Raw genomic sequence first — 27554 nt, forward strand, 5'->3', positions numbered from 1 at the left:
TCTTCTCACTCTCAACTAGATGAGTGAGATATCCAAGACTGCCGGCCTCGCTGTAATCATCACTAATTTGGTGTTCCCAATGCGGCGGTAGACTCATCTTAGAGCTGAAATCGAGTGTAACATGACGATAAGATTGGTCCCTTAGCTCAGCCCGTCAGAACCCTCCATCCAGGATGAGATCACTTGCAGAGACACAGTGAGTAGCAAGTCTCACATGAGAGCTGAACACTGAGCGCTGACGGCTGCTTCATTTTGAAGAGCGAGATGGCAGGCAACTCAAGCGCACTGCGCCAGCGTCGATGACTTACAGAATGCAGTGCGCCATAATGGCCCTTCGAGCCCTTGCCTGTCAGGTAACCGCTCTGTCTGCTGGAAGGTGAGTTTCGTTGTCAGTTTCAGATGTGGTGGCATGATGTTGACGCAATACGCAAAGGTCTTCCTTTTATCCACAGATGGAGACGGTGCTGAATTGAGTTGGTCTCAGTCGCTTCGCGAGAGGCGAGAGTTGTATAGCGAACGCCGTGATCACTTTCTCAGATTTATAAAACATCCTGAAACTCTGACCGAGCTTACCATTGATCCTTTGGCCGATGACCCTAAAGTGAGTAGAAGCCTCCATGCTTAAATGTTGAATTATAAACCCCTAACTTGGCCAAGTCTCCTTGGAATACCGTTCGCGAAGATGAAACTATCAGAGCAGAAATTCTGCAAGACGTTCAAAGACTTCCGGATGAAGCAACTTATCATGAAGATTATATGCAGCGCATGATCTTGGATATACTGTTCGTTTACTGCAAGGTAAACCCGGATAGGGGCGGCTATCGTCAGGGCATGCACGAGCTCTTAGCCCCAATCTTGCATGTTGTCGAACAAGATGCTCTAGATCGTGCATCAATATCTGCGAGTGATGATGAAGGTGACCTCGAGGAGCTGATGCTTGAAACCATTGACTCGTCTTTCATTGAGCACGATGCATTCATTTTGTTCTCTCAGTTAATGGAGCACGCTCAATCCTTTTACGAAGTCAAAGAAGCGCCAATCCCGGCCCAGACAGCTGACGGTCCATTCCAACCTCGGTTTCCAGAGCAGAGCTCTGCTATTGTCGAGCGCAGTAAATTTATTCACGAAGTCTGCTTACAACAAGTTGACCCTGAGTTAGCAGCACATCTTACAAGCGTCGAGATACTTCCCCAAATATTTTTAATGTAAGTATTGCAGCCTTTTTCTTATATTTATGGATGCTAACTTGATGAAAAGTCGCTGGATTCGGCTTCTCTTCAGCAGAGAATTTCCATTTAATCAATTCCTTGCGCTCTGGGACACGATTTTTGCCGTTGATCCCTCATTAGACCTAATAGACTTGATTTGCTGCTCTATGCTACTGCGCGTCCGTTGGCAATGTGAGTTCACTACTTGCTCAGAGATATCCCACTCGTCGATCTAACCTTTGAAACTAGTATTAGAATCTGATTATTCTGTTTGTTTGCAACTGCTTTTAAAGTATCCACCCCCTGATCAACAACATGGGCCTCATACGTTTGTTGACGATGCACTTTATCTCCGAGATCACATGAATACACTCGGAGGAGCAACCTTGATCAAAAAGTATTCAGGGAAGCTTCCCAAAGTTTCGAAGAGCCCTGAACTTCCTGAACCCACCGGCTCGCCGTTTGCCGGGTTTGATGCAATCCGCAGAAGGGGCTTTGGGGTGAGGTCACCACTTCGCTCACCAAAATTTCTTCAGCAACAGGGTGGAGTAGAGAACATTTTCCAGGGCATGCTGGAGAAGAGCGAAAAGCTAGGTATCAACCGAGCAGTACGGGATGCGGTAGGCGAAATTAAGCGAAATATGCAAGGCCTTAATGAAGGGCTGTCTTCGCCGTATCAAAGGCTCTCCTTGGCCGATGACGTCGCAGCCAAGGCGTTGGCCGCCATGGAGAAGCGAAATCAACAACTAGCAAGCCTCCTTGACGAGACAGTTCTTAGTCTTAAGGCTCTGTCTTTATCTAATCTTGAAGATAAGGCCAGAAGTTTGGATCTGATCGAAGTTGCCGCAGCCAAAGTACAATTTGTGCAAATATACCTTCAGGATGCCTCTCTGACCATCCCAACTATGGAAGCAACTAATAATGAAGAGCCTCAAGCCGTGGCTGAAAAGAAAGAAGAGACCAAAATCAAGAAAACCTCAGCCGAAAAAGAGAACCAGCCCCTGTCCCCGAGGTCGTCTACTACAAGTGTGTCCACACCAAGTTTGGCAAAAACAACATCGGTTTTACGAGAACCGAAGAAATCTGCAAAAAGCAGCGACTCCGCCTTTGATACAACCAACACTACAAAGAATGACATAAAATCAGACACCGTATTGAGCGAAGTCCGTCCCAAAGCTCAGCCAGTTGTCTCCATACCTGCTAGATCGACTATAGCACAGTCTTCATTCTCATGGATGCTGGAGCCGGACGAGTCCGGGCCACCGCAAACTCCTATAACCAGTAAATCACCGACAACTCAACAAAAGAAACGCATAAACAACGCGAGCCGCGAAAAGAATGCGTTTTTATTTGGAGAGGGGGTGTCAGAATTAAGCGAAAGAGATCCACTGGGATCTGGTGATATTTTTGGGATGGAGCCGATGCAAAGCCCGAAGGGGAAATAAGTCGTAAGATTCAGCACGAGGTACATTTTTATGATTTATATTGAATATAGGGATATCAGCGACTGGTCTCTTACAAATTGATCCTTTTCTCTATGCATACGTTGAAATTCATCTTGACTGCATTTGAATGGGAGCTATGAATTATCTGGCTGGGTCTTTGATTGGGTGAGCAAGCTATCGCCTTCTACACGACAAAAATACACTGCAGGGAAAGTAGGTAGTAGCACTTTCTCACTTAGTAATCGTATATGAAACTTTTTTCTTATTTAACTTCAAATCCTATATACTCCAACTAGCTGGTCAAGGTTTTTTTCGCTATGAAATCAGATCCGCCCACCGTTCCAATTTCTTAACTACCTGGGTAGTCAAAAAAGAGAACAGGCTCCCTGCACCACCCATTTGAAAATAAAGGTTTTTGTAGCAACCGTTTACAGGTGCTGGTTGACGAAGGTCAAAAGGTTGCCGAGTCTGACATAGACACCAGCGAAACCGGCCTCAGCACAGCCCTGGCCCCAAGAAACGAGACCCTGGAGGACGCCGTTGGAGTCGACGATTGGGCCGCCGGAGTCTCCAGAGCAGGAGTCCTTGCCACCCTGGGAGAGGCCAGCGCAGAACATGTTGTTGGTGATGATGCCGCTGTACTCGGTGTTGCAAGAAGCGCGAGAGATGACAGGAACTGAGACCTTGTTGAGTCTTGAGGGGAGAGAGTTGGAGTTCTCGCTGGTGGTGCCCCTATTAAACGATTAGTATCGTTTCACGAGATTGATGAAATTTCAAGGTGCGAAATATACTTACCAGCCAGCGGTGGTCAAGGTGGTTCCGGCAGCAGGGTCAGAGCCAGAAGCGGGAAGGGTGGCATAGCCGATGGTAGAGCTAGTCTGGATGGGAGTGGACAGCTTCCAGACGGCAACGTCGAAGTCGGGAACACCGTTCTTGGTGGTGTATGAGGGGTTCACGGTGATGCTTGAAACACCAACCTGGGTGCCGCCAGAGGCCCAAGTCTATACCAAAGAATTATCAGCATCATGGTCACGCGTATGGTTGTTGAAAGGCAAGTTAACTTACGAGAGATCCGGCGCGGACCTTGACCTGGGAGGCAGTGAAGTCGACGGAGCAGTGACCAGCAGTGACGACAGTGTTGGCGTTGACCAAAACACCACCGCAGAAGTGAGAGCCCGAAGAAGACAGAGAGACGATGTAAGGGAACTCGCCGGCAGCAGCGGAGGTTCCTCCAACGATCTCAGCGCCACGAGGCTCGATGGCAGCTCCCAGAGCGAGAGCGGGCAGCATAAGAGCTGAAATAACTGCGGAAGCGGGAGCCATTGTGGGAAATAATCTGAAGTCTTCTTGGGATGAATAGAAGATGACTGAGATGAGATGAGTAGTGGTGAATATCCAAATCAAACGAGAGGGAGTCATCCCCTATTTATATACAATTCGACACATGGCTAATGAAGCTCCATGCTCAAAGTTCCATGCCACATGCTATCTAGACTACGAAGCATTTCGTCCAGGGCCATGGTATAGACGCTTGAATGATTCCGCAAAGAGAATACCGAAGTCCAACTGACCAATCCCGTTGTATAAACCATCTCCTTCCTAAATTGAAGACTGCAGCAAAGTATAATTGCACGGGCTTGCAAAAGATCCAAGCTTGGAGAAGAGGAGGCCGAAATTAGAAGGCAATGACGATGGCATATCACAAAGACGCCCTACTACTGGCTGGCATACCTTGCAAGGCTATGTATATGGAGACGTACAAAGAGAGACACAGCCCAGGACCCCCAGTCGCCTATTGATACTGAGCAAGGCCAGGCAGAGACCAGGGATGATAACGGTAACATCGATAATACCAGACATAAACACCAAGGTAAGCGCTCACGCTGCTACGAGATGCTACGCGGGTCCAGCTACGCGTTGAAGAACATCGGCCAGGACATTCGGCCGGCTCCGGCAGTTTCAAAGCCAATTCAGCCTGCCCTATCTGTAAGTTGCTTCCGAGCTCGATCTCTAGGTTTAAGACATCTCGTTTGTTGTGCGACCTTCTAAATTAAGCTGCCAAGACCGCCTAAGCTTGATAAAAAGCATGTTGGGAAACGCAAAGGCCCCTCCATTAAGGCATTGAACTTCAACACAATAAAAAGTGGCGTCGCGATAAAGACTTCCCCCGGTTGCGCGGGGTAAATCAACCCGCCTGTCAAGCTAGGATAAAATAACAAAAGCCGAAGTTGAAAGCATGGATATGCCGCCCTATCAGACATATCATAGTCCGTGTTGATTCCTTATACGAAGTGATGGGCAGTAGATGCACCGTTAACTGTCGAATTTCTACTGCACAACAGGCATTCATGTAGCATTAGGCACCTGCATGTTAACTAGCTGATTCCTTCTTGATGGCTGAGCACAAGATTGTCGCATCGGTGGCTTGTTTTTCTGGAGCTCAGTAATACAGCATCGAGCACATGCATTGTCGACTAGGTCGGAACAGCGCCACGGTAGTTGGCACCTAATTAGGCAACTAGATATCGGCCGCCGGCTAGATTGGCTTCGGAACAGCACTCGATTTGACGGGCACAGCTTCAATTATAAACAAGCAGATGGCGCGAGTTCAGAAGTGCCTTTGCCTTTACCATACTTGTCAAAGTCAGTTTTGCTGAATCCCACTTCGCTTAGGCATGCGGCAAATTTAGCCTACATTGTCGTCGCAGGTTAACTGAAGCATATAATTAAGATTATAAAGTGCGGTAACCTTTTTTTCTGTGGCGCCGGTAGTAGGTAGTAGTAGTTTGGCATGGGGAAACCCCGAGTTCTGCATAGGCCGAACATCGGAGGCAGTTCAAGCAGCATTGCGCAATCGCGCAAGAATGAAGAATGAAGAAAGCTGCAAAAAAAGGGCTAGCTGCACCGAAATTCTCCCCCATCGCCAAGGTTGCAATGTACGATGGGCGGATCAAAAAGGCCCGCCAAGACTTTTCGTCATGCCCTATGCGACCGGGAGAAAGGCAAGTCTTGGCGAGGGCCCGTTGCTGCCGCTGGCTTGGCGATATATGCGATATTGGAGAATTGGGTGAGACGGGCGTTTGATTGGTGGCTTTCGGGGGGGGTGGGCGAGATTTACATCGAGGACAGCGTTTATTGAGCTTCTCCGAGTGAGCTTCTCCGAAGTTGCCTCCCTCGTATAAGCTGGCTTGTGATTATCTGGGCGTGGATTGATGCCGGGGCAGTGTTTTTGTTGCTAGTCCGTATTTCGTGAGCAGCATGGAATTTGTCATGGGTGGCACAGTTAGGTTGATAACGGTGAAACGAAACGGACGAAACGATGTGACCATAGCTAATATCTTGTTTTCCCCCCTCGTCTAAATGCTAAAGTCTCACCGTTTTGCGTATATGCCTCCAAGCTCGTGTTCATATACAAGCATATGACTCCTACATGCGAGAAATTACAATATATAGTCATAAGCAATGCAAGTACCATAGAGATCCTTTACTTGCGCTCTTATGCTTTACTCATGCTTATACATAGACTTATAGACACTACCGCTTTAGAGACTTCTCCTTCACCCAGAACGTAGTAACGAAGCATCCAAGACCAAAGAGGAATGAGGGGATGAAGGCCGCAACTATAGCAACTTGATAACTCGCCCGCACTTGTTCAGCAACCAGTGGCGGCAGTTCTTTGATAATGTCCAGACTCTGGCGCACCTTTTCTTCGATCTGGCCGGCATCCTCCCCAATACGAGAGGCAAGTTGCGTTCTGAGGACTTGCTGGAGCACCGCTGAGCTGGTACCAACGCCAATGCTGGCACCAAGAGACCGGAAGAGATAGGAGCAGGCGATGGCGATGGCGCTATCCTCCGGGGCCGCGTTTGCGATGAGGCCGACGAGGATAGTTGTGATGCCTAGGAAGTGAGAATTATTCACGTTAGAAGAGAGCGTGTGAAGACAGCAAATAATTAAACTTACCGCTTCCATTTCCCATGGATGACATCATAAATGACACTGTAGTTCCAAATACCGAACCGTACCAGGTTGTAACGATCAAAGGTATCATTGCGAGGAACAGCATCCCATAGCTGATAGTTGTTGGCCACCAAAATTTCCCTGTTCTCTTGATGACCAAACCGCCTATAAGGGAACCGAGGACCCCAAATATGGTTGCTGGGACAAGCATTGCGCCACTCGTCGTAGCGCTGAGGCCCTTGACAGCTTGGAAAAAGAGTGGCACGAAGAATATGGCGCTCAGCTGAGATGCCATGCCGAACATGTTGACCACAAAACAAGGGAACAAGTCTCGGCTGAGTATGAGATGGCCTGGAGCGAATGGATGCTTGGCGATCTTCATCTCGACAAAGAGGAACAAGGCAAAGAAGACTGGTGTCAGACTCAGTGATATGATGGTGATGCGATTAGACCATCCGAGATTTGGGCCAGAGTCCAGGCCCGTCAAGAGAGAAATGACGGCGAGCACAAGAGTAAAGGCGCCGAGGAAATCAATCTGACGAACTTTGGAGGCCCAGTGATCCTTGGAAGGAGGCTCGAGATCAAGGACGAAGTACACTGAAATCCAAGCTATCAAACACAAGGGTGCCTGAATCATGAATGACCTGGATATTGTTGTGCCCATGTTAGCCAAAGTCCAGCCTTATAGGATTTCAACTTCACAAATCTTACCATCGCCATCCTAGAGAATCAGCGAATAAACCTCCGAGTGGCGCACCAGTACTGGTCAGTTTCATTAATTAGCTCTAGAACTGGCTGCTGGGTCGGGATACTCACTCCGGCGGCGTATACGATATTGATATAACCCTGCCAGACACCACGCTCCTGCAGCGGGATAATATCAGAAAATAGAATCGTCACCACCGAGCTCATGCCTCCTCCGCCAATACCGGCAATTGCTCGTGCGATGCAAAGCTGCGTCATGCTCTGGGCCAAGCCGCATCCCAAGCAGCCGAGGCCGAAGACGGCGTATGCGAAGAGGAGGCATGCCTTTCGACCAAATATGTCACTGAGCTTGCCGTAGAGAGGCTGGAAGCTTGTGAGAGTGAGAAAGTACCTTTTAATGCCTATTAGTCGCTTCCTTTTTCCCAGTCGTCGTTTGTGAGGGAGATAATAGCGCATTTCATTGAGGATATTACTTACGACGTGGCAATCCAGCTGGTGTTGTTCAAGGCCTTGAGCTCACTACCGATTCTGGCATAGGTTGCCACCGCAAGTAGCTGGTCAACGGCCACAAGATAGACCTATGTAAAGAAATATGTTGTTAATATAAGGTAAGAAATATTCTGGATAAGACGGTCATTTACCCCAACACCCACGGCAGGAAGCAAGATGTGCATCTTGTCCGCCATGGGATGCTTCTTCTGCCTCTCCGACTGGCCCAAGCTACCATTTTCGGCATCGCTGCCATCTCTTAGAACACCATTCTGAGGAAGAGGCTCAGAAAGGAGCGGTGTCCTCTCTGTTGGGGGCACACCCGCCAAAGGCCCATCTGCGTTAGAGCCAGGCGATCTCATCTTTGGTGAGAGCTATCAGCCAATCCTGTCAATTGATACGATAGCAGCGGCTCTTCTATTAGCAGATCACAAGCTTAATGTCCCGATCAAGGAAGCACGAGCTCATTCGCATCAGATGCGTATGTTCAAACCGTCATACGTAACAGCCGGTGAGATGCGTTGAGATGTAAATTGCCAGAGTCAGCAGCCCTAAGTATTCCTAATCAATTCCCCCCACCTCAGCTTTTATTCAGCCAGGGCCTGATTCATCAGCATAATCGCCGTGTCTTTCAAAGGGCGTTTTCCCATCAATAAAAACCGCACAAGGAAAAAGAAAACGCAATCTTGAGCAGATATGGTAAAATATACCGAGCGCAAGGTAGATGGTCGCTATCGATAGGTCAATTGGCGCCCTATTGAGTAGATTAGGTAGGAATAGCCATTGCTGAATAATGCCCCAAATGATCGAGGCCCGGATTTAGATTATGCACTCTAAAATCGCCGGCTTCATCTGAATAACCAGTATATAAAGATTTGCCTCGGGCATTATCTGCAGTGGGGTTAATATCTATATTTTCAGTTATCGGGGACTGCATTGCAAGCTTTGCCAATCGATGCTGCTCCTTCCCTACCTACACACAGACGCAGCCAACATTGTTCCTTCCATATTGTGTGTCATTCTAATGTCCCCTATTGGACATAACAAATAAGAAAAAAACTTTAATCACATCCTTAATTTGACTGCTATGGATACCTAATCATAGCCAGTTCAATACAGATGGATGTCTTTGAGGCACATTATTTGGCCCGAGAAGCCAGAAGCCGTGATACGGCATAACAGATAGTATTAATGTATAATAGTAGAGCTCCGCGCAGTTCCGCTCGTTATCAAGAATAATACTCCACAATGTTTTTAAATCTGGGGGAGGCCGAGTGCCGTGGAGCTGAGCGAATAGGGTAGCACTGCAATACGAGTACGTATGAATGAATAAACGATTGGTCCTAAAATTGCGGCTCTAATACGCGGCGCAATTTTAAAACAAATTTTAAAACATGAAGTACAATGTGTACATGGTATTGTACACTACGGGTAATTGTGGCCCGACCACAGATAAAACATAGAAGGATCGTGCCAAGAAACAAAAGAGGATATGGTAGCATTTATCGATGATATCTGCCCCTTGCTCGTTACAGGATGATCTTCTCAGCTGGAGTTTTACCTTCTTCTTCTTTGGTCTCTGATGAAACTACATTTCGCCTATTTCAGACTAATCACAGCCAGATTGTGACTACTGCACAATTGGTGTACCTGAAGCTCAATATAGCAGTAAATGTGGCTTGAAGTAACCATAAATATTGAGTTTCAGCAAGAAAACATTCTATCTAGGAAAGCTATCCACTTTGTGTTATCTCGTGCAGAGCAAAAAAAAAAAAAAAACTGGCACTTATAGGTAAGAGGCCATGTCAATTTCGGAGCTCATTTTCCATTTTCCATTTTCTAATTTTTTCTTTCTTTTTAAACAAGAACAAAAGTCAAAGATAGGCACTGCATGAAGCAGCTGCAGAGTTTCTTACCCGGCAGCACACCACGTTTTAGACCCCTGCGCGTTACAGATGAGCCCGTGCACGCACATATGCAGCTCGTCCAAATGCGGGGAGCCCATTAAACGTAAGGTTATTTACTGGTGCTGACATTCCTACCTATCATTTTCTGCGCCCCAATGTGAAACAGACACAAGAGCGACAACGCCTGTCAGCTAAGTAGCTTGTTTCCCATTTCTCTGTGAAGTCATTGTCGCGATTTTCAGCTTGTTCATGCCTTATGCGGCAGTATGAGTCCCGTTTGGGATAATTACCGATTCTACCGCCAATAGCAGTGCGTACCTATAAACAATATTGAATATGCATACATACCTACATGTGCTAAGCATAGGCCCTCCCGTCTTCAGCGACGTACCTAATGGAATTCTTCAAGTCGGTGGCTTCGAGACATCGATCTCAGTGTCAAGCCACCTCACCGAATGGATGCTTGTCTAGTCGCGGTCGTCATCGCACTGTTTCTCTAGCGCTTGATTTTTCAGATGGCGAGAAACCGGTCGGGTTATGCGCTAATCTCCTGTAGTGACGTTGTGGCGCCTCTTAGGAGCGTCATTAATGCAAATTAGGCCTGCTCTTTTACGAGACTGGGCCGTCATCAGAGGTAGATCTTTGGCAAATCTATTGAATTGACGTCTTTTTTATGCCACGTATGTGTCCCGTGGACATGATTCTATGTAGCAGTTGATGCAATGCAAACATGCAAAATTGTCTGGCCTAGATGCAGCATGCAGATTGACTTCGTGTCCGTTTCGGTTCCGAGCGTCATCTGCAAACAAACGACGCGATGGATCTGTAGGCTACATGGCAGCGCACAATGTAATCCACCCACCCCTGGCTAAGACGCCACATGCCCGTTTCATCGGCCTGGCTCCCGCCTTTGGCTGGCGCCATTTGGCCCAAGTGGTATTAGCCAGGGACACCCACGGAATCTAAAACAACTAGGACGAGCTCCTCGTCTCAGCATTTCCTCCCATGAACTGTCAAAATTCTTTTCAATGCGCATTCACACTCAAACCCACCGGAACTGCGCTGTGCCGGCCGCGAAGAGGACTCCAACTGCCAGTCGTTGAGCCACGCAAGGAATCGTCGCAGGGCTAGCGCAGATACAGGCAGCCAAGCTGGGGAATCTGGACAATCCCCCACGGTCGAGACCGTTTGCGTCTTCGCGTTGATCGACTTCGCGGGTCACCATGTCGAAGCCATCCAGTCTTTCAGTCCCTAAAAGCGGCGCGTCCCGCTTCTCCAAGGCGCTGCCCACGGTGCCTGGATTGGACGACTACTCCTACTACACAGACGACGACGTCGAGAGTAATATCGGCGGCGATAACAACAACAATAACAATAGCAGCAGCAGCAGCAGCGACAACAACAACAACAATAACAATAACAATACTAGCCATAATCGAAAGAACAGCGAGTACAGCCTTCCAGCAAGAACCTCCTCGTTGGCATCGCCGCCGCCGGCAAAAACCCTCCCCCTTCCTCCGCTGCCTGCACCGCCGCCGACCAAGACGCTGCCACCGACTCCCCAGACCCTGACGAATCCCAGCAGTAAAGTGAATAGCTACAACAGTACAACGAGCGCAAACATCGTTGCGACACCCTCAATTGCGCCCAGTACGCCTTCGTCGGCGCTGAGCGCCGGAATCTCGAGCCTCCAATCGCCGCCTTTGAGTGCCGGATCCAAGATGTCTATCCCGCGAAAACCTGTCGCGAACCTGAAGCTGCCGGCGCCCTCTCCGCAGTACCTGGCCCAGCCATCTCCTACCTTTTCTCTGTCGAGTCTTCTCTCGGCATATATGGGAGATGGAGATGGCGACGAGTCGCGGAGCCCGTCTATATACGAGACTACACCGAGTACTAGCGAGATCGATAGACAGGAAGTCGCAGCGCCTGGTAGCGAGAAGTCGGTTGCGGCTGCGGAGGCTAGCAGCGCCATAGCCGCAGCTACAGCTGCCTTTCCCGCTGTTCCCAGCAAGCCCAAGGCCACAATAGGCGGCAGTGGCTCACTGCCTGCTCGCCCCAATGCTGGCACTGGCACAGGAATAGGCGCTGGTGTTGCTGCTGCCACTCAGTATCAGCGCTCTGCTGAGCGAGACCTCCCTCCGCCACCACCCAAAGACGAAGCAGCTGCAGAACTATCCACCCCATCATCTCCTCGGCCCGAGATTTGGAAACGCCGCCCACACATGACCCAAGCCAGCAGAGAGCTTCCCGGTCTTACGCTCGACTACAGCCACGGGTCAACTGCAGATACGCAGCTGCCAGCAGACCAGGATAACTCCCAGGCGCCGCCCGAGCCAGTGAAAGCCGCAGCACAACGAGCACCTCCATTCGCCGGTGGTTTGCCTGGCCGGAATATTCGTCCTTCATTAGGGGCCAAGGACCAACCGCCTCCTGCCGCGCAAACCATGGGAAGCGAAACATCCAAGCTGAAGCAGATCAAAGACAGGCTTGGCTCTCAGCGCTCTGAATCTGTATCCAGCACTTCTAGTGCAAAGGCTGGCTTTCCGGGTGCCCCAGCTGTTCAGCGGCCGCCAACGCCAGAATATCGCAAAGAAGACGTCAAACAACCTACTGTCGAACCTTTTATTTCTCCTGTTTCTCCGGCATCGTCCCCTGAAGCCCCTAGGGGCGCATCTCCCGACTTTTCAAAAGATCTCCCTCCTAAACCTCCTAAAGACACCCGAGCAGCAACTACAATCTCTCAACCCATATCACGAAAAGCGATACCGGTATCCCCCAGCCAGGATCTAACAGCCGTCAAGGATTCATTTCGCCCGCCGTCTGATGCAGATAGCACATCCAGTCAAGCGACTGTGTCACCAGTAGTACGGAAGGGTGATACTGCTTCAGCTCCAGCACTAGCACTAGCACCAGCGGCTGCACCCGTGCCTGCACCTGTGACGGCACCTGTGGCGGCTTCTCTTCCCAACGACCCGGTATCTGTCCGTCCACGTGTTTCTGGAGGCACCACCACAGCTGCTGTGCAACCACAGCCCGCTGTTATACAAACAGATGTTTCTCAGATAGCGAAACCTAAGCAAAGCACTCCCCAGCCAACTTCGGATCCACGGCTCCTTAAGTCAGAAACACAAGGACTTCTTTATCGGGGCCGTGACGGCACTTTATATCCTGAGATGAAGGTTGAAGGCGAGCCTCATCCCAGGGCTGCATATTTCCCGACACAGACGTATTCAAACTTGCATAGAGATGGTATTATCAAGGCGAGACCACTTACCAAAACACATTTTGATTGCTTCCAACAGCACAAGACTATGAGCCGCCGAAGCAACAAGAATTGCCCGCTCACCTGCCAAGCTTGCGATAGGGCAGATCTAGAAGATCGCTGGGCCTGCTCATTCTGCCATCTGAGAATATGCGACGCTTGCCATCGCAAGCTAGGTAGCTCCCAATGGGATCTCCGTCGGCTGATGGACAACCTCGCCAACACTGGTCCCGGGCTACAGGCAACGTTATAACACCACGCATTCTCCTAATCTTGCCCGCCCCATACTACCACGATACCCCTATTCTGCCTACACCCCCTTTACTTCTTTTTCTCCATTATTTCTCTTTGTTATGGCATGTGATGCTACTGTCATGGGATCTGGAGTACGCATATCATCATTTATCGTCTTCTTTCTTTTCTTCTTCTTCTTTATACCTTCAACAAGGATTTGCATCATCAAAGCACCATAAAAAGGAAGCTCAAGTTGGCTCCTCAGTTTTCACTTTCGATACCATTTTCACAGCTTACCCACAAGACTCGAGGAGAAATTTCGCATGTATAGTATTAGAGGATTGGTTCAGTCACTCATTGGTTCAAAGAGAATGGGATAAAAAAGGATAATTCCGAATTTTCAGGGAAATCAACGTGCCAGAAACCATGGTTTGTACAAGGTTGAATTTGTTTATATGAGTCGAGGCATCTTTGGTTTTGTTCTCTGAAAGAGGTTGATTGAAATAGACTAGCATTGGGGTAATACTACTCAGGGATAATAAACCTGTCTTTTGAACAAGATTGAAAACACGAAGGAAATCATCGTCCCTAAATATGCATTTTCAAGTGATACCTTTTAATATTATGTCCCTTGATAATATGCTTCTCGCGGGAGGGGCGCGGTTAAAGGAGGCGAGATGACATGAAGTTGTAAATCGACAATTGGTGGAGCTGGGACACCCACCTTAGCCCGACCTAAAAGGGAGTAGCCAGGTACGGCAATTGGGCCTTATAGCGCCCAGCTCCCTGACATCACCGCCCAGGTAGGGTACTGATTGGTACATCAAATGTCACCGTCGGGCCAGCTTCAGACTTCAACAATCCTACCCAATCTTCAACATCGGCGCCATGTCCTCTTCAATACCTCGCGTGCGCCCCCCGCAACGCTCCAATACCACTGTCCCATCGTCGATACCGACTAGATCGTCTAGTACACGGGAGCCATCAATATCTCGAAACGCCTCGCCGACCCGTCTGCCCAGCTTCAAATATGGTGCCCGAGCCGCCTCAATTGCTTCTAGCTCCAGCAGCTCGACGAACAGCTTGAAGAACACCGCTGCCCCCACTAATGCCAGCAGTGGTATTCCAAAGGCCCCTACGGCAACAGGTATACCTGGACGATTGACGAGATCAATGACCCTGGCAACGAAAGAAGTAATTGCAAGAAAAGAACGGACAGCGTCAACCAACAAGTATCCGCCCTCGACAACCATGACTAGGCCATCTCTTCAAACGAGAGGGAGATCTACGAGCATATCAATGCCGGGAAAGCCAAAGGAGCTCGAGAGAAGGCCGACGGGGATTGCTTTTGCCAGGACCTCGGCGACCAATCTTGCTGGGCCAGTGGTAACGAAGCCACCTAACCCTTCGAGGTCGAGAGATCCAATTCGACGGCCTGCAACGCCTACAGCCCCTGGGGGTGCGCCGGGAACGTCCCGGAGGTCAGCTACTCCAACTGCATTGACTCGATCCAATACATTCTCGGCTCCTGGGAGACCAGTCACGCCTACAGCAGCACCGAAAGCGAGAACGCCCCCTTCTTCTTCAAGTAGAACGAGAACACCCCCCATGGGGCTGACTCGAGCTGCCACATTCTCAGCTTCTACTCGATCTACTACCTCTACGGCCTCTGCAACTCGGGCATCCGGGCCTCGGTCCATAGGTCGATCTGTAACCCCGACCCCGACTGTTGCCCGAGGTGGAAATTCAGCTGCTAGTAGCCGAGCTGTGACACCTACGGGACCACCAAGGATGCTGGAACGCAGGGCTCCTTCGACAGAAAAGTTACCAGCTCGCAAGCCGTCATTAGCAACAATCGGCAGAATGGTATCTAGACTTTCTAAGCCTTCCTCTGCCGGCACGCTGCTCTCACAGGACCAAGCATCGCTAAAGCCTCGTACGTCAGCCTCTTCTCTACAGAGACCAGGCTCGCCAGGCAAATCATTGGCACCTAAACAGTCTGCGTCACATTTGGCTCCCACGTCACCTTCCAAGTTGCCGTCAAATATCGCTGCGTCGGCCGAGGTCAGCAAGCTACAGGCAGAGTTACTGCAGCTGTACTTACTGCACCGGGAGGCTCCAGTCGTAGAAGCCGAATGGAGAGCGAGTGCTAGGCAAAAGCTGGGAGATCGATTCGCAAAGCTGAGCGAGGATAGCAGAGATGTCTCTGAGCAGGAGAGCGTAGCGCAAGAGAAGAAGAATGTGCTGGCGCTTAGAAGATGGGGCAGTGGTGGCAGACTGGACGAGAAGATTCAATCCTTGGAATTTATCATCACAAATGTATGGTCGCTGAGTGACCCAAGTGGCCGATATGCCCAATTGGTGCGGCACTTTGAGAGATGGATCGGCGGAGTGAGTGACATGGAGGAGGCGAGAAGAAAAGGCGCCATGCTCGCCCAAGGAAACAATGACCTGTTTATTGAAGACCTGGACGCCCAATGGAAAGGGGAGCGTGAAGAGCTCATTGACCAACTCGACGGGTGGAAGCAGCAGCTCAGCGATATTGACGATCTGACTTTGGATGAGTTTTACGCAGAGCCGCCGGATGAAGACGAAAAGTCCAGCTTGGAGAAGATGCTGGATGGGTCGCGGGCTTTGATTGAAAACATGCTGGCGGAGCTGAGAATCATGGAGGTGGTCGAGCATGAGGCGCTTTTGAGAGAAGACGAGTGGATTGGGAGGATGAATAGGATTGATGCGGATGACAACTTTGAGATTCCGCGTGCGGGAGGGGCCTGGAAAGAGATATAAGAGGAATTCGGAAATGGCGTTTGCTTCTTTTTTTCTCTTTTTAAAAAATTGATGGCCTTGCTATTATGGCAGGGCATACGGAATCTCCTTTTCTATAAAAATTACGGTTGAACGGGCAACAGAACTATCATTTATCATTACTTATCATGAGCAGCATTAGCACTAGCATCAGCATCGCATCAGCGTCATCACTGCCACCAGGTTTACTGGAATGAATTTCAAATATGTTTTCATCTCTTGAAAAAGAAAACTAGAATGCCTCTTTTCCATAGTGAAAGCATCATATATTCTAAGTTAACGAAATAATAATGTCATGGGGCCCAGTGAACTCCTTAAAGTCGGGGCATAAAAACAATGATCCACCTCGCGCGTAAACGCATTTTCTTTTCTTTTTCTTTTTCTTCTTTCTCAAAGATCAAAAAAATTAAAAAAAAAAAAAAAGACCTCCCAGTGGAACTGAAGGGGAATAAAACAAATCAAGCCGGTTGGGGAGTTGGCCTTCATACAGAAAGTAGTGAAAGCCGCTCCAACGCCACATGCTGTTACCCATCTGCCCATCATGGCTTTTCGCATCATACTCGTCATTTGCTAATGTTCATGCATCGTCATCAATTCTGATTTTTGGTTGTTTTTTCTTCTCCATTCTCCATGTAATTCCATATACATCCTCTCTCTCTTTCTTTACAAGAATGCTCTCCGGGGGAAGCCGACGCCTTCAATAGCGGGCTCATCGACGAACCAGCTGCATCGGTCTCCGGCGGCTTCGTTGACGAGAGTGCAGGGCAGTCCAGAGCTTGTGTCGAAGATTTCCTTCATGATTGTGGCCTTGCCGGCGCCGGTGGCGACGAAAGCAACGCGGACAGCGTGTGTAACGACGGGAAGGGTCAAGGTGATTCGCTTAGGAGGGGGCTTGGGCGAGTTCTCGATGGGTGCGACCCAGGCGTCGGCTTCGCGCAGCAGCTCGTGGTTGGGGAAGAGAGAGCAAGTGTGGCCGTCGGGTCCGCAGCCGAGCAGGAGGAGGTCGAAGATGGGCAGGCGCACAGAGTCGCGCGAGGCAAAGCTGGCGACTAGAGTCTGCTCGTACTGGTCGGCGAGCTCCTGGATGTCGTCGAGGTGCTCGGTCTTGATTGTGTGCACGGCAGAGGGCTGCTGGTCGGCAGGCAGCTTGTCGAGCAGTTCGGCCTTGAGGAGGGCGTAGTTGGAGTCTGCGTGGTCCAAGGGCACGGCGCGCTCGTCGGCGAAGAAGATCTCCCACTTGGAGAAGTCGACGACGTCTCCGGGACCGGATGAGGGGGCCAGGAGGGCTGCGGCCAGGGTCTTGGGGAGCGAGCCACCAGATACGGCGACCTTGAAGGCGCCATGTCTCTCAATACCGGCGTTTTGGCTCTGGATAACGTAGGCTCGCAGAGCTTGCGCGAGGGCATCCACGCCCGGGAAAGCGTACAGGTTGGGTTGTGTCTTGGGCATGATTATAAGCGAAGTGACGCGAGGAGCGGGTGGGTATTGCGAATAGGCCTGAGGCCAAGTGAAAAGAGCTGAAATATAAAGGGGTTATTGGTGCTCGAGCCGTATTATCGGAAGTCCAGTTTATCAAAAATTTTGCACTGTTCGAGAGTTGCTTTTTTTTTTCTGTTGTGTGTGGTTGGAGTTTGGAGCTATGGGAAATGAGCTATGAAGGTCCCGATAGTTTGGACGGCGGGGTTGCTCTATTTTTCCGCTTGGGGGACGTTGAAGGTTGCGGCTTGTCAAAAAAAGAGCTGCGCAGTGCGCGCGGGGTTATGTCAGAGGCGCATGGGAAGATAAGATAACGCTGCGCAGAGTTCAGGTAGCCGTTGCCACTGCAATGAAGGTTAAAAGGCGGGCTGGGGTGCTTGTCTTGACTCTTTCTGGAAGTATTTATTAATACTTGGTTATTATGTATTTTTTTTTTTCTATTATATGAAAAAGCGTGATAGAGAGTAAAGGAAGGTTATACTTTGTGAAAGAGACTGGAGAAGATTCGAGAAGGCTAAGGAGTTCGGATCGCGATGTGCAGTGCAGCGCACACACCTGGTACGGATCTGCAGGGATGCCGCTGGTCTGCATGCCCGTGCCGCTTGAGGCGCTTGAGCTGGAGAAGCATCACGTCGACGTCAATGCGCTAGTCAAAGGCTATTATATTGATGTCAAAAATGTTGTTTCATGTTAGCATTCTGATGCTGGGCTTGGAGATGTACGTATTAGCATGTAAGTAGCACGGCAATCGCGGATAGTAGTATAAACTGCGCCTTACACATATTATCTGGTAACTTCCAAAGTGCCATGCAAGCCGAGGCAGTGCATTGGGTAAAATAGGCGGAGTAGCAGAAGAAATTGGGCTAAATATGAATATGATAGATGCGTTTATACTGCGTTTATACATATGTATATCTCTACCTGTATCTTCCTATATCAATCTCTCTATACGTCCCACTTAGATCCCCCTATCTGTATGCATGCCTTCACCTCCTCTATGTAGATGTCGCTACAAGATATTCCTTTTCTGGCTCAGCTGATTTTCATTCAATCTAAGCATGATTGAGTATTTGATTTATAAGTTAGAGTGCATACGCGAATAGGCAAAAGTGGAGTGTGGGCAAACATAACTTTTCATACTAGAGGTGCATACTCAGTCTTGCAACTCATTGCTCATTTTGGCATAAACGGCTAAAGGGGAAGACAGTCGTATGGGGTATCAACTGAGTGATTGGAGGAATCAAATGATCATTTGAGTCGATTCCCGCGGGATATCCTGCGTCTTCTGCACTGCTTTACCAATGCTGCCGAAGGCCGCAGGCAAAGTGCTCGGCTAGCCGTCTTCGATGCGAGACATGCGTCCGATTTCTAACCATCGAAGCTAAGCGCGTGGTATTGGCGAAAAGGGCAATTTCTGGAGGAATACAAATGTAATCAACCCAGGACTTATTTCTTCACATGATCGCCAAGCTGCAAGAGGCAGCTGAGGGATGCGGCATTAGTGCTTTATATCCAGTCTTTGCATGTATGGCTGGGCAGATAGCTGATGGGCAAATGTAGCGTATGCATGTTCGCCGTTAGTGCAGCGCGCGCTTACCACATCCGCTTAAACCACATACCCAGGTAGGCATTTGGCATTTTGCTGTCTCAAGCGGGAGCCGCGAAGGCCACGGCAATACGGCTGCAGAGTTACCCACCCATAACACCTAGCTTTCTCCTGTATCTGATATTGCCGCATTAAGACGACACTTGGATGTTATTTGTTGATTGTTAATAAAGACCCCGAGACAGGTATAACGTCATGTTATTTGTGGCGATACTCCAGTGTTGCGGCTGGGAATTGATCAAAAGTGTAATGACGTAATGATGAAGTCTCAAATCAAGCCGGTTCTTCATGCGCGTATTTTCTTGAACGTCCGAATACTGCAATTCAGCCTCACAGCCTCATAAAAAGATTGATGCCGTAATCATCTTCGTTAACCAAGTATCGAAATGCGACTATACCTCGGGATTACTGCAACCAACTCCCGAATCGTCCGGGGATACAAGCCCTACTATCAAGGTAGTGGCAATAACTCTCTTACATAGGCCTATGTACAATAGCCTATGTTATTGTTCCCCACCGCCAGAGCCACAATAATCATGTATGTTTCGGGTAGTACATATTCATGGATTGACGAAGCACGCGGATACCTAGTTGTAGTACTCCGTAATTAGAAGCTATACCGATTATACCTAGCATAGCGGGCATTTGTAGGTTGTAGCTACTACCGGAGCAAGCCGCTGCCAAAGACTTGATGCGGGTCTTGCTTAACCAGCTTTCCAGCCAGCACTTTGCAAGGCACAAGGTACCCCACATGGGAACAAGAGGCGAAAATGAGTTGCGTCTCTGGAGGTGAGCCTTACCATAAGGCTAGATTTGATCGAATTTGCTATGTTGCCGGAGGAAGTTTTTTTTTTATTCGGCTTTTCCATAATTTCATATGCCGGTCAGAGTAGTATTATCGAGCAAATGGCCGATCTTTCGTGATGGCAGCCTGACTATCTCCCCTCCTCTGTATTATCTCCCCTCGTTTATCGCTTCCGTATCGATGACAATAGGTGCCGCGGAATCCTTCATGCAATTGCCTTGACAGGGCTATCCATGGTGCCCTGTAGCTTGCAGCCCCTTGGCAGCCGGATATATCTGTGCGACAATGGGGTTTTCGTCTGTGTTACTGACGGCCCGGCAGCCTCCAGCCCAGAAATGCGACTCTAGCTCTAGTTTAGCCCATCGCTGTCGTTGGCTGCCACAAAGTCCCACCGAGCTACACACTCGGAATTTCAGGGTCCAGCGGGACGCACACTCCGAAGGGTGCTAAAGCAACGCCAATCAACCGCCAAATCCCACACGCTTGCGCGCCTGCTAGCCCATTTGGCGCATCGTCTAAGGCCTCATGAGAATTTTCAGAATTTTTTTCTGTGCCTCCCTTCCCTGCCTTGCCTCACAAGTTCTCTGTTAACTTCCCCTCTTTTGGCCTAGCAGACTCTGACAGCTTCAGTCTTTGTTATTAATAATACACCAACGCCCTTTTGTAAGCCTGCGGCCGTGTGGACAGACGACTATTGGCTCTGGACCATCCGTAGGTGCCAATCTGGGCGCCAGGCTGCAAAACGGTTGTGCCGCTATTCGGACTTGGCTTGGCCTGGTTGTTTCCTTCCCTTTCCTGAGTTGAAGGCTGCAAGGAAGGCGCCCCGTTGAGCTGCCCCTCCTTCTGGTTTCAAGAAGCCGGGTTAGGGATTCCTCGTGCATATATATCGCGGGCCTGGAAGAACCTGGAACTTTTTCATCCTGGCTGGGCATTGTCGTATCATCTTGTTCAGAGTCAAGCCACCAGGGTTGTTCGACGCCGGCAAGAACAACTACTTATAGCCTCCACCAGCAGCATCAGCAGCAACAACTGCAAGGCCAAGCAACCGCCACCACCACCAGCTAACAGAAAGCAGAAAGCAGTGGCAGCAGTGGCCTCACAATAGTGGCCAGTAGCCTAGATTCGAAACTACCGCAGCTGTGGTGTTTGTACGGCAACAGAGCGCGTCACAAGACAGCTTCACTTCAGTGTTACAACCTGGGGCCGGCTTACTGATTCGCTGCCCTTCTTAAGCCATTCTGCGTCTCGCCACCCGCGCAGGCTTACTGGCTCCTCTTATCGCATTTGCCTTGCTGGTTCTTCCCCTCTATTCTCCTCGTCTTCCCGCCAGGCCTTAGGATACTTCGGCCACTAGCTTTGCGGGGATATAATCGACCGCGGCCTCGATCCGTGCCTCTCATCTTCTTTCATAACCCTGGTAGCCGTTGCATTGGCTCCTGGTCAAGCCTATCCTGCAAGTTGACAAGCGGCGCTACTCACCCACACGGCAGATATCCGCAGCACGTCTTCCTTCATATACCCGCCAATCCAGTTTCTTTCCGGTCTTGCGTCGTCCCAAAAGTCTTCGTTGGCTACCTAGTATCAGCAACCCCTCCAGCTCGGCCCAACCCTTCTGTCCAACGCTTCTGCAGAGGCAGAGAAGAGAAAGATCTTGGGTTTTGGGGATACAGTGGCTTGACCGCCTTGACCGCCTGTTAAAAGGTTGACATTTGCGTTGATTATTTTATTCCGCTCTCTTTTCGTCGATTGCTTAAGCCAAGGGGCCTCTCGGTCTTGTAGCCCCGACAAGCGATAATCAAACAAAGCTGTTCTCTACTTAAGCACAACTCAAACGTGCCTAGGTACTGACGAACAACTGCTGCTGTCTTTTTTTTCATAGATTTTGCTTGTCGATTGACTCTCTGCCATTCTCTGTGCGCCCTAAAGCTGTGGTGCAGTAGCCCCTTCTGATTGCTGTGCTTGGCGACTAATTGGCACCAATGTCGTCTCCAGACTCAGATCACACTGCTCTTAACGAGAAGCTTCTTGAGCGTCGTCAACAATTGACCGAAGGACTCAAAAGCTCACCGTATGATTTGATTTTTTATCTCGAGCGTGCGGCGGTCTACGCAGACCTTGGATACCCCGACCTCGCCGCTGGCGACGCATATCGAGCACTTCTCCTAACTGATGAAGTTACGAATGATGGATTCGAATACCATGAGCAATCTCTAGAATGCTTAAACAAATATGTTGGCGTGCCTCTTCCAGAGATCCTGGCCCACAGCCAAATTGCCGACGAGTATCCTGATCTGATCAACGGCAGCCACGAAGATGGAGATGATGCTTTCAATCAGCTGGCAAGCCTAGCGTCAGTACGGGCCTATCAGATACTGTCATTGAGTCTCTTGCTGTGTGGTTGCTTGAAAAGTGCCTCTCAGTTCTGTGATCGGGGGCTGGCAGTTGCTCCGCAAAATGCGAAGCTGCTTCACACTAGGGGACATATTGACAATGTGGCTAGGCAGAGGTTGGGCCGACAAGATTTTGACGCCAGTGATTTACCCGATTTTGGTCTTGTCCGCCGAGAAGTCTATCCATGGAATGACCATGAGCCGGATCGCTTCTCGCCCGAGTCTTTGCAGTCCTTGAATGCCGAGCTGAAAGAGATGGCCCCAAAGTGTGCCGTCCAAGTAGCAACTCTGCCAATCTTATTAGAAGGAGAGAGCGATACAGACAATTATGAAATAATCCCAACCTGCAAGCAACTTGGTGTTTTTGCTCAAGAGGATATTGAGGCTGGTGAGGTTGTGCTCAGAGAATACACTCTCCTCACGGCCAACAACCGACATAAAGACTCAGTTTGTGATGCCTGCAGCTCTGACCTTGCTCCGCTTGGCAGCGAGAACCAATCCATTAGGTGCGAGGAATGTTTCGATACTGTCTTCTGCAGCCAAGAGTGCCACGACCTGGCCCAAGATCGCTATCACCCTGCTGTCTGCGATAAAGACGTGGACTCAATTGCCAAAGATCCTAGCGCGTTCGAAGCTGATGAGACTCTGCACCTCCTTCTTCTTTCCAGAGTCTTGGCGATGGCAGCCAATGAGGAGATTCACCCATTGGATGTGCGAGAGGTGAAATTCATCTGGGGCGACTTTGTCCCCTCTCGATCCAACGAGATCAATGTGTCGCCCAACGCTGGCCCTCCGCCAGAATGGACGCTCCCGTTCTCTTTCAAGTACAATATCGAGACGCCGCTGCATATCTTGGAGAAGATGGATGTAGATATCTACACCGGTTTAGAGGAATACGACCTGTGGGTCCTCAATACGCTCTATGCCAAATTCCGAGGAACGGCCTCAGCTCGCAAAAATCCTCGAGACGGGAGACCGGATGTTGCTGCGGTTCATCCTTATTGGTGCCTAGCTAACCACGATTGCGATCCAAACGTCACTTGGGATTGGGGCGGCCGAATGGTTCTCTCAGCAAGAAAAGAACGTGTCGTCGGCGGCAGGCCCGGCGGCATCAAGAAAGGAGAAGAGATTCTGAACCATTACTGTGACGTGACACTGCCGGTGCAGCTACGACGCGAGTGGGCTCAGGGGAGTCTGGGAGGTTGGTGTATGTGCGAGAGATGTCGCACAGAGGCCGCAGAGAATAGAACGACTGGAAATGAAACTTTGGCGTAAGGGTCAGTAGTTTCCTGAGGCCTTTCCTCTCCGAGCAAGCAGCATCGATACTTGCGACTAGGGTGCTTGGTCATCAACATGTGTCTATCCTCAGTAAAGACAGGCGAGGGCGCGGTCAGATTCTAACAGGGGCTGCGAAGCTTCCTGCCTCCCCTGATAACGTCAGAACGCAATATTGATGACGCATCTTGATACGGTTCCTCTGCCACGCATGGGGGAGAAAAAAAAATTATTAGTAGAAAAAAAGAGCAAATGAGGCAAGAGGGTTGGCTCTATGGTAGAAGTTTACAACCCTACAACAGTCAGGGATCCCCGCTCAGCTATGACACCCGCCCATAGGAGAAAAGAAAAGAAACGCATTCTTGTTACCGTAGCATCTGCCCCTGTGTTCACTAAGCCCATACCCAACTTTGAGAGCGTGCGTGGCTTTTCTGAAGAAAAGAATCATAACTGCCAGCTGCCCCCCATTTTTGGACCCTATTAACCCATCGAGGGATTTCTAGTAGTTCTACAATTAAGACCCTCTAGCTCTTTCCCATGGGACCGAGGTGGCAGGGCCTGACATGATTTCTACCTAATGCACGTATTGACTAGGATCTCAACGGCTTGAGGGTTTTTAATCCCATATAGTACGCGGCATACATGGACAAGGGCTCATTGTAGCTGCCATATGACGCAAATATTTCTCGCCTATGGCTGATGGAGCTTGTAGGATGAGTGGTGAGAGCAAATGATGCTAATAGGTCAGATGGATACGATCCGCGTAGTCTGGCTGTAGGAGTGGGCTATCCGCGCCCTGCATGAGAGGGCCAGCCTAACCAAAATCTGGCGCCCCGGTATACATAACCCAGGGAGGATTATGAGATGGGGTATTTTGGGAGGGGTAGTACTCTGTTCTACATAGAGTATTACAAGCTTTTACGCTGCTTATACACGGTATAACCAACACGTTCCTTATTCTTCACACGCTCGGCGCTATAGACATAAATCAAGAAAGAGTAAGACATGAGGATTCAAAAATCGGGTCCGTCCAGCGCTAAATATAATATTGGCAACAGAATACAGAAGAAGGGGGAAGGAAGAAGAGTACGAAGAAGAAAAAGAAGTATGTGAAAAAAAAAAGCGAGGCAAAGAAGCCAAGAAGAAGATAAGAAAGATGAAAACAAGACCAAATCTAACATGCGCCACCCTTTCCCGCCAGAACCGCCGCCACCTGTTTGCTTTTGTATAGATCCTCCAGCCGGAAACACCGTCCACAGTGTATTCTGTCTGCCAATGAATGTGTGCCCTTCGCGTCCGTTTCTCCCCTCCTCTTTTATCTCCATCTCTCTCCGCATATCACCACTATCGCCCGCCGTTTGGTAGAGGTCGTGGTCCTACAATCTGCCTTCGCCCGGCGCCAATGCCCTGCGTCCCTCTGTTCTGGCTATCTCCACCAGTATAACCACTCCACTGGCCGACATCCCACCGGCCGTCAATGCCTCCTCCAATGCCGTCGACGCCATTCTCGCCCCGAGACATAGCGGCTGTCTCTTTCTGGGCTTCCTCCCACTCCTTCTGGCGCTCTCTCTCCAACTCTTTCTCGCGCTCGAGCAGGGACTTGGACGCCCATCCGGCTGCCTTGGTCTTGTCTTGACTCTGGATCCGGCGCCGGTCTTCGGCATCACGCTCCTCTGTTGCGCCAAGTTCTCGGGCATATGTCTGCTGGGCTGCGGACGGCGCGGGAGCCGAGTTGGATGCTAGGAATCGGTCTGTGCGATTCTGGGCTGCTTCTCTTGGAGGGGACGAGTACTTGGCTGGATCGGGCAGAGGTCGTCCTCCTGCTCCTGGCTGAGCTGCATTGTTAGGACTAGGAAGAGGGCGGGGAGATCTAGGCAGGGGCGACGAGGCCAGACCTTCTCGCTCGTCTTCCTTCAAGTACTCCTGGTGCTGCTTCCACTTCGTGTGAAGGACTTCACGCTCTCCTTGGGAATAAGACTCGTGGCGGTTCAGCTGCGAGGCATTGCCTCCTCTGGGGCTTCGCTGCTCATCTGGCCGACTCCTTGAACCAGGCCTCAATTGAGCTGGCGAGGTAGGTACTTTGCCGTCGGCGGCCCGTTCTTGTCGGTCACGCTCGTACTCGACTTCACGCTGGTGTGCATCGTGAAGCTGTTCCCTTTTCACTGCCTCATGGGCCTCGGCCTTTTCAGCATTGGCCTGTTCAGCTTGATACTGGCTGAGGAACTGCCCATGTAGTTTGCCAGGGCTCCTGACAGCCCGTCGCTCTTCCTCAAGGCGGGCTTCAGCCTGGGCTTCTTCTTTACGGCGCTTGTCCTCGGTCAGTTTCCACTGCCGCTCTTGCTCTTCCCACTCCTTCTTCTCTCTTTGCACCTTTTGGCGTTCTTCCTCTCTCTGCCTCTGTGTCTCTTCCTCCCATCGCTTCTCCTCTTCAGCGCGAGCGCGGTTTTCATCCTCGAGCTGAGCTTGGCGCCGGGCCTGGGCTTCTTGCCTCTGACGCTCCTCTTCCGCGATCTTCTCCTTCCTGATGCGCTCCTTCTCAGCTAAACTCGGTACCTGAGGCGCAGCAGCAGTGATCTGCCTGCGGGCTCCGAAAGCGACTCCCATGCTGCCCTGACTAGCGCCGCCCATGTAGCCGTACTGCGCAATATTCCAAGCCGGAGCGGTTGAACCCTCGTGTTCCTTCTTGCTCCAGGTGCTAACGGACTTGGGGGAACCAGGACCATTCCCAGTGCTCTTCGCAGGGCTCACTTTGGATGCCGCAGAGTCTCCAGTAAAGGATGCTCCCCGGCCGCGTGAGCCTGTGGCTCCAGCGCCGGTGCCTTGAGGCGTTACAGCTCCAGGTTTCGCAGATTTGGGACCAATCACATGAGGGAAATTCGCTGGGTTGGCAGCATGTGCGGCTCTGCTGAATGCGCCAATACATTGTAGCACCTGGGCCGGATCCTTGCGCTCAAATAAGTCGACAGTAAGAAAGGTGTCGTGTTGGTGCAGGTTCAAGGGCGGCGCCTGGCATGCCTTCAGGAAGTGCGATATGTTTTCCATTTGGACGAAGGGCATGGCTGACTTCTTGAACTTGATTCCGGGAGCTGGAACAGCGAGATTGATGAGCCTGAAAGAAAAGAGGAAACGTTAGCGCATGCGACAAATTGGAGGCTGGGCGCATTTCGCATACTTGCAGAGGGCCACGCCATCTTTGAGGCCGTCTAAGAGATCCTTAGACGACAGCGGTTCTCCCAGCGTCTCTTCGATCCATACGCGGGCTTCGTCGGCGGCGGCGGGAGTGTATTTCTCAAGGCGCAATCTGCGCAAGTCGCCGTCCAAAGACGTCACGGATGCCATGTTTGGATGGCCAGAGGTGTTTTGGTATATAATATATATCTGTCGCTTTTGCTTTTCTCTTTCTCTATTCCTCTCCGGTCTTGAGGATTTGGATGCTACAAGTCAGGGAAGATTGAAATCGGCAATGTATGTATTGTTTTGTTTGTCGGATGTTTCGAGGAGGGTGTCGTCACCAGGTCAGCGTGGGATGTCGTAAGCGGCAGGTTCGGAATGTAGTCGCAAGAAATAGAAGGCTGGGTGCACTGGAATTCAGCGCTTGACAACCGCACTTTTGCGCAGGTTTTAGGATGTTTCTTCAACAAAGAATACGTCTGCGCAAAAAGGCGAAGACAAAAATAAGTACAAGTAGGGGTATAAGTAAAGTATATGGAGAGGAAACAAGGTCGAAGGGGGGGGAAGTAAATGGAAAATAAAGGGTTCAAGTACCTTTTGCGCCGCCCCTTGCGAAGGCGAATGACGCACGTCAGCTCCAGCTATGCTGTGCAGGAGCAGGCGGGGGGGGATTTTCCTCGGGGACCTGATACCACTAATACTGGCCTGCTGCTGCTATTATTACCACAGTTGAGGGACCCAAATTACAGTTATTACACGGCGACTGGGGTGCGTGGCTTGCAACAAAATTGGGGGGAAACAGAGATAGCGCCA

The 27554-nt window shown here is 50.2% G+C and overlaps 8 protein-coding genes across 8 annotated transcripts; 4 read left to right on the plus strand and 4 right to left on the minus strand.

Moving 5' to 3' along the window:
* Positions 1-4: 4 nt before the first annotated feature.
* GGI43DRAFT_390508 (rab-GTPase-TBC domain-containing protein) lies at positions 5-2914 on the plus strand. The gene is made up of 6 exons (XM_083204323.1): positions 5-196; positions 259-376; positions 434-601; positions 658-1205; positions 1258-1400; positions 1458-2914. Exons 1-6 carry the CDS (start codon positions 174-176, stop codon positions 2651-2653), a joined length of 2196 nt encoding a protein of 731 aa, XP_083066158.1. The 5' UTR covers positions 5-173; the 3' UTR covers positions 2654-2914.
* Positions 2915-3081: 167 nt separating this feature from the next.
* GGI43DRAFT_378536 (trypsin) lies at positions 3082-3976 on the minus strand (the record flags this gene model as incomplete). The annotated part of the gene is made up of 3 exons (XM_083202714.1): positions 3082-3385; positions 3449-3654; positions 3719-3976. The coding sequence occupies 3 exons, from the start codon at positions 3974-3976 to the stop codon at positions 3082-3084; spliced, it is 768 nt and encodes a 255-aa protein (XP_083066159.1).
* A 2211-nt stretch (positions 3977-6187) lies between these two features.
* On the minus strand, positions 6188-8902 carry GGI43DRAFT_427189 (major facilitator superfamily-domain-containing protein; the record flags this gene model as incomplete). The annotated part of the gene is made up of 6 exons (XM_083208777.1): positions 7960-8902; positions 7796-7896; positions 7426-7709; positions 7325-7355; positions 6617-7257; positions 6188-6552 (listed from the first exon to the last, which is right to left on the minus strand). Exons 1-6 carry the CDS (start codon positions 8167-8169, stop codon positions 6188-6190), a joined length of 1632 nt encoding a protein of 543 aa, XP_083066160.1. The 5' UTR covers positions 8170-8902.
* A 2254-nt stretch (positions 8903-11156) lies between these two features.
* On the plus strand, positions 11157-13898 carry GGI43DRAFT_390515 (uncharacterized protein). Its single transcript, XM_083204324.1, has one exon. The coding sequence runs from the start codon at positions 11436-11438 to the stop codon at positions 13227-13229; it is 1794 nt and encodes a 597-aa protein (XP_083066161.1). The 5' UTR covers positions 11157-11435; the 3' UTR covers positions 13230-13898.
* A 77-nt stretch (positions 13899-13975) lies between these two features.
* Positions 13976-16519, plus strand: GGI43DRAFT_390516 (uncharacterized protein). Its single transcript, XM_083204325.1, has one exon. The coding sequence runs from the start codon at positions 14099-14101 to the stop codon at positions 15998-16000; it is 1902 nt and encodes a 633-aa protein (XP_083066162.1). The 5' UTR covers positions 13976-14098; the 3' UTR covers positions 16001-16519.
* On the minus strand, positions 16341-17823 carry GGI43DRAFT_16339 (glucosamine-6-phosphate isomerases/6-phosphogluconolactonase-domain-containing protein). The gene has a single exon (XM_083199581.1). It carries the CDS (start codon positions 17465-17467, stop codon positions 16682-16684), a length of 786 nt encoding a protein of 261 aa, XP_083066163.1. The 5' UTR covers positions 17468-17823; the 3' UTR covers positions 16341-16681.
* A 3537-nt stretch (positions 17824-21360) lies between these two features.
* Positions 21361-23707, plus strand: GGI43DRAFT_16204 (uncharacterized protein). The gene has a single exon (XM_083199562.1). It carries the CDS (start codon positions 21885-21887, stop codon positions 23568-23570), a length of 1686 nt encoding a protein of 561 aa, XP_083066164.1. The 5' UTR covers positions 21361-21884; the 3' UTR covers positions 23571-23707.
* Positions 23708-24484: 777 nt separating this feature from the next.
* On the minus strand, positions 24485-27122 carry GGI43DRAFT_16362 (uncharacterized protein). Its single transcript, XM_083199588.1, has 2 exons — positions 26743-27122; positions 24485-26679 (listed from the first exon to the last, which is right to left on the minus strand). Exons 1-2 carry the CDS (start codon positions 26907-26909, stop codon positions 24915-24917), a joined length of 1932 nt encoding a protein of 643 aa, XP_083066165.1. The 5' UTR covers positions 26910-27122; the 3' UTR covers positions 24485-24914.
* Between the last annotated feature and the right edge of the window lie 432 nt (positions 27123-27554).

The sequence above is a fragment of the Trichoderma evansii genome (genome assembly GCF_050947405.1).
Source record: "Trichoderma evansii strain SZMC 28006 chromosome Unknown GGI43scaffold_1, whole genome shotgun sequence".
In the NCBI taxonomy this organism is placed as follows: domain Eukaryota; kingdom Fungi; phylum Ascomycota; class Sordariomycetes; order Hypocreales; family Hypocreaceae; genus Trichoderma; species Trichoderma evansii.

What these genes read in the sequence shown, in the direction of transcription:
- GGI43DRAFT_390508 (XM_083204323.1), top strand. Translation starts at nt 174, where the DNA reads ATGAGATCACTTGCAGAGACACA. An exon ending in CTTTGGCCGATGACCCTAAA is followed by an intron (nt 602 to 657) that starts GTGAGTAGAAGC and finishes AACTTGGCCAAG; the next exon opens with TCTCCTTGGAATACCGTTCG. An exon ending in CTTCCCCAAATATTTTTAAT is followed by an intron (nt 1,206 to 1,257) that starts GTAAGTATTGCA and finishes CTTGATGAAAAG; the next exon opens with TCGCTGGATTCGGCTTCTCT.
- GGI43DRAFT_390515 (XM_083204324.1), top strand. Translation starts at nt 11,436, where the DNA reads ATGTCTATCCCGCGAAAACCTGTCGCGAACCTGAAGCTGCCGGCGCCC.
- GGI43DRAFT_390516 (XM_083204325.1), top strand. Translation starts at nt 14,099, where the DNA reads ATGTCCTCTTCAATACCTCGCGTGCGCCCCCCGCAACGCTCCAATACC.
- GGI43DRAFT_16339 (XM_083199581.1), bottom strand. Translation starts at nt 17,467, where the DNA reads ATGCCCAAGACACAACCCAACCTGTACGCTTTCCCGGGCGTGGATGCC.
- GGI43DRAFT_16204 (XM_083199562.1), top strand. Translation starts at nt 21,885, where the DNA reads ATGTCGTCTCCAGACTCAGATCACACTGCTCTTAACGAGAAGCTTCTT.
- GGI43DRAFT_16362 (XM_083199588.1), bottom strand. Translation starts at nt 26,909, where the DNA reads ATGGCATCCGTGACGTCTTTGGACGGCGACTTGCGCAGATTGCGCCTT. An exon ending in GATGGCGTGGCCCTCTGCAA is followed by an intron (nt 26,680 to 26,742) that starts GTATGCGAAATG and finishes CTTTTCTTTCAG; the next exon opens with GCTCATCAATCTCGCTGTTC.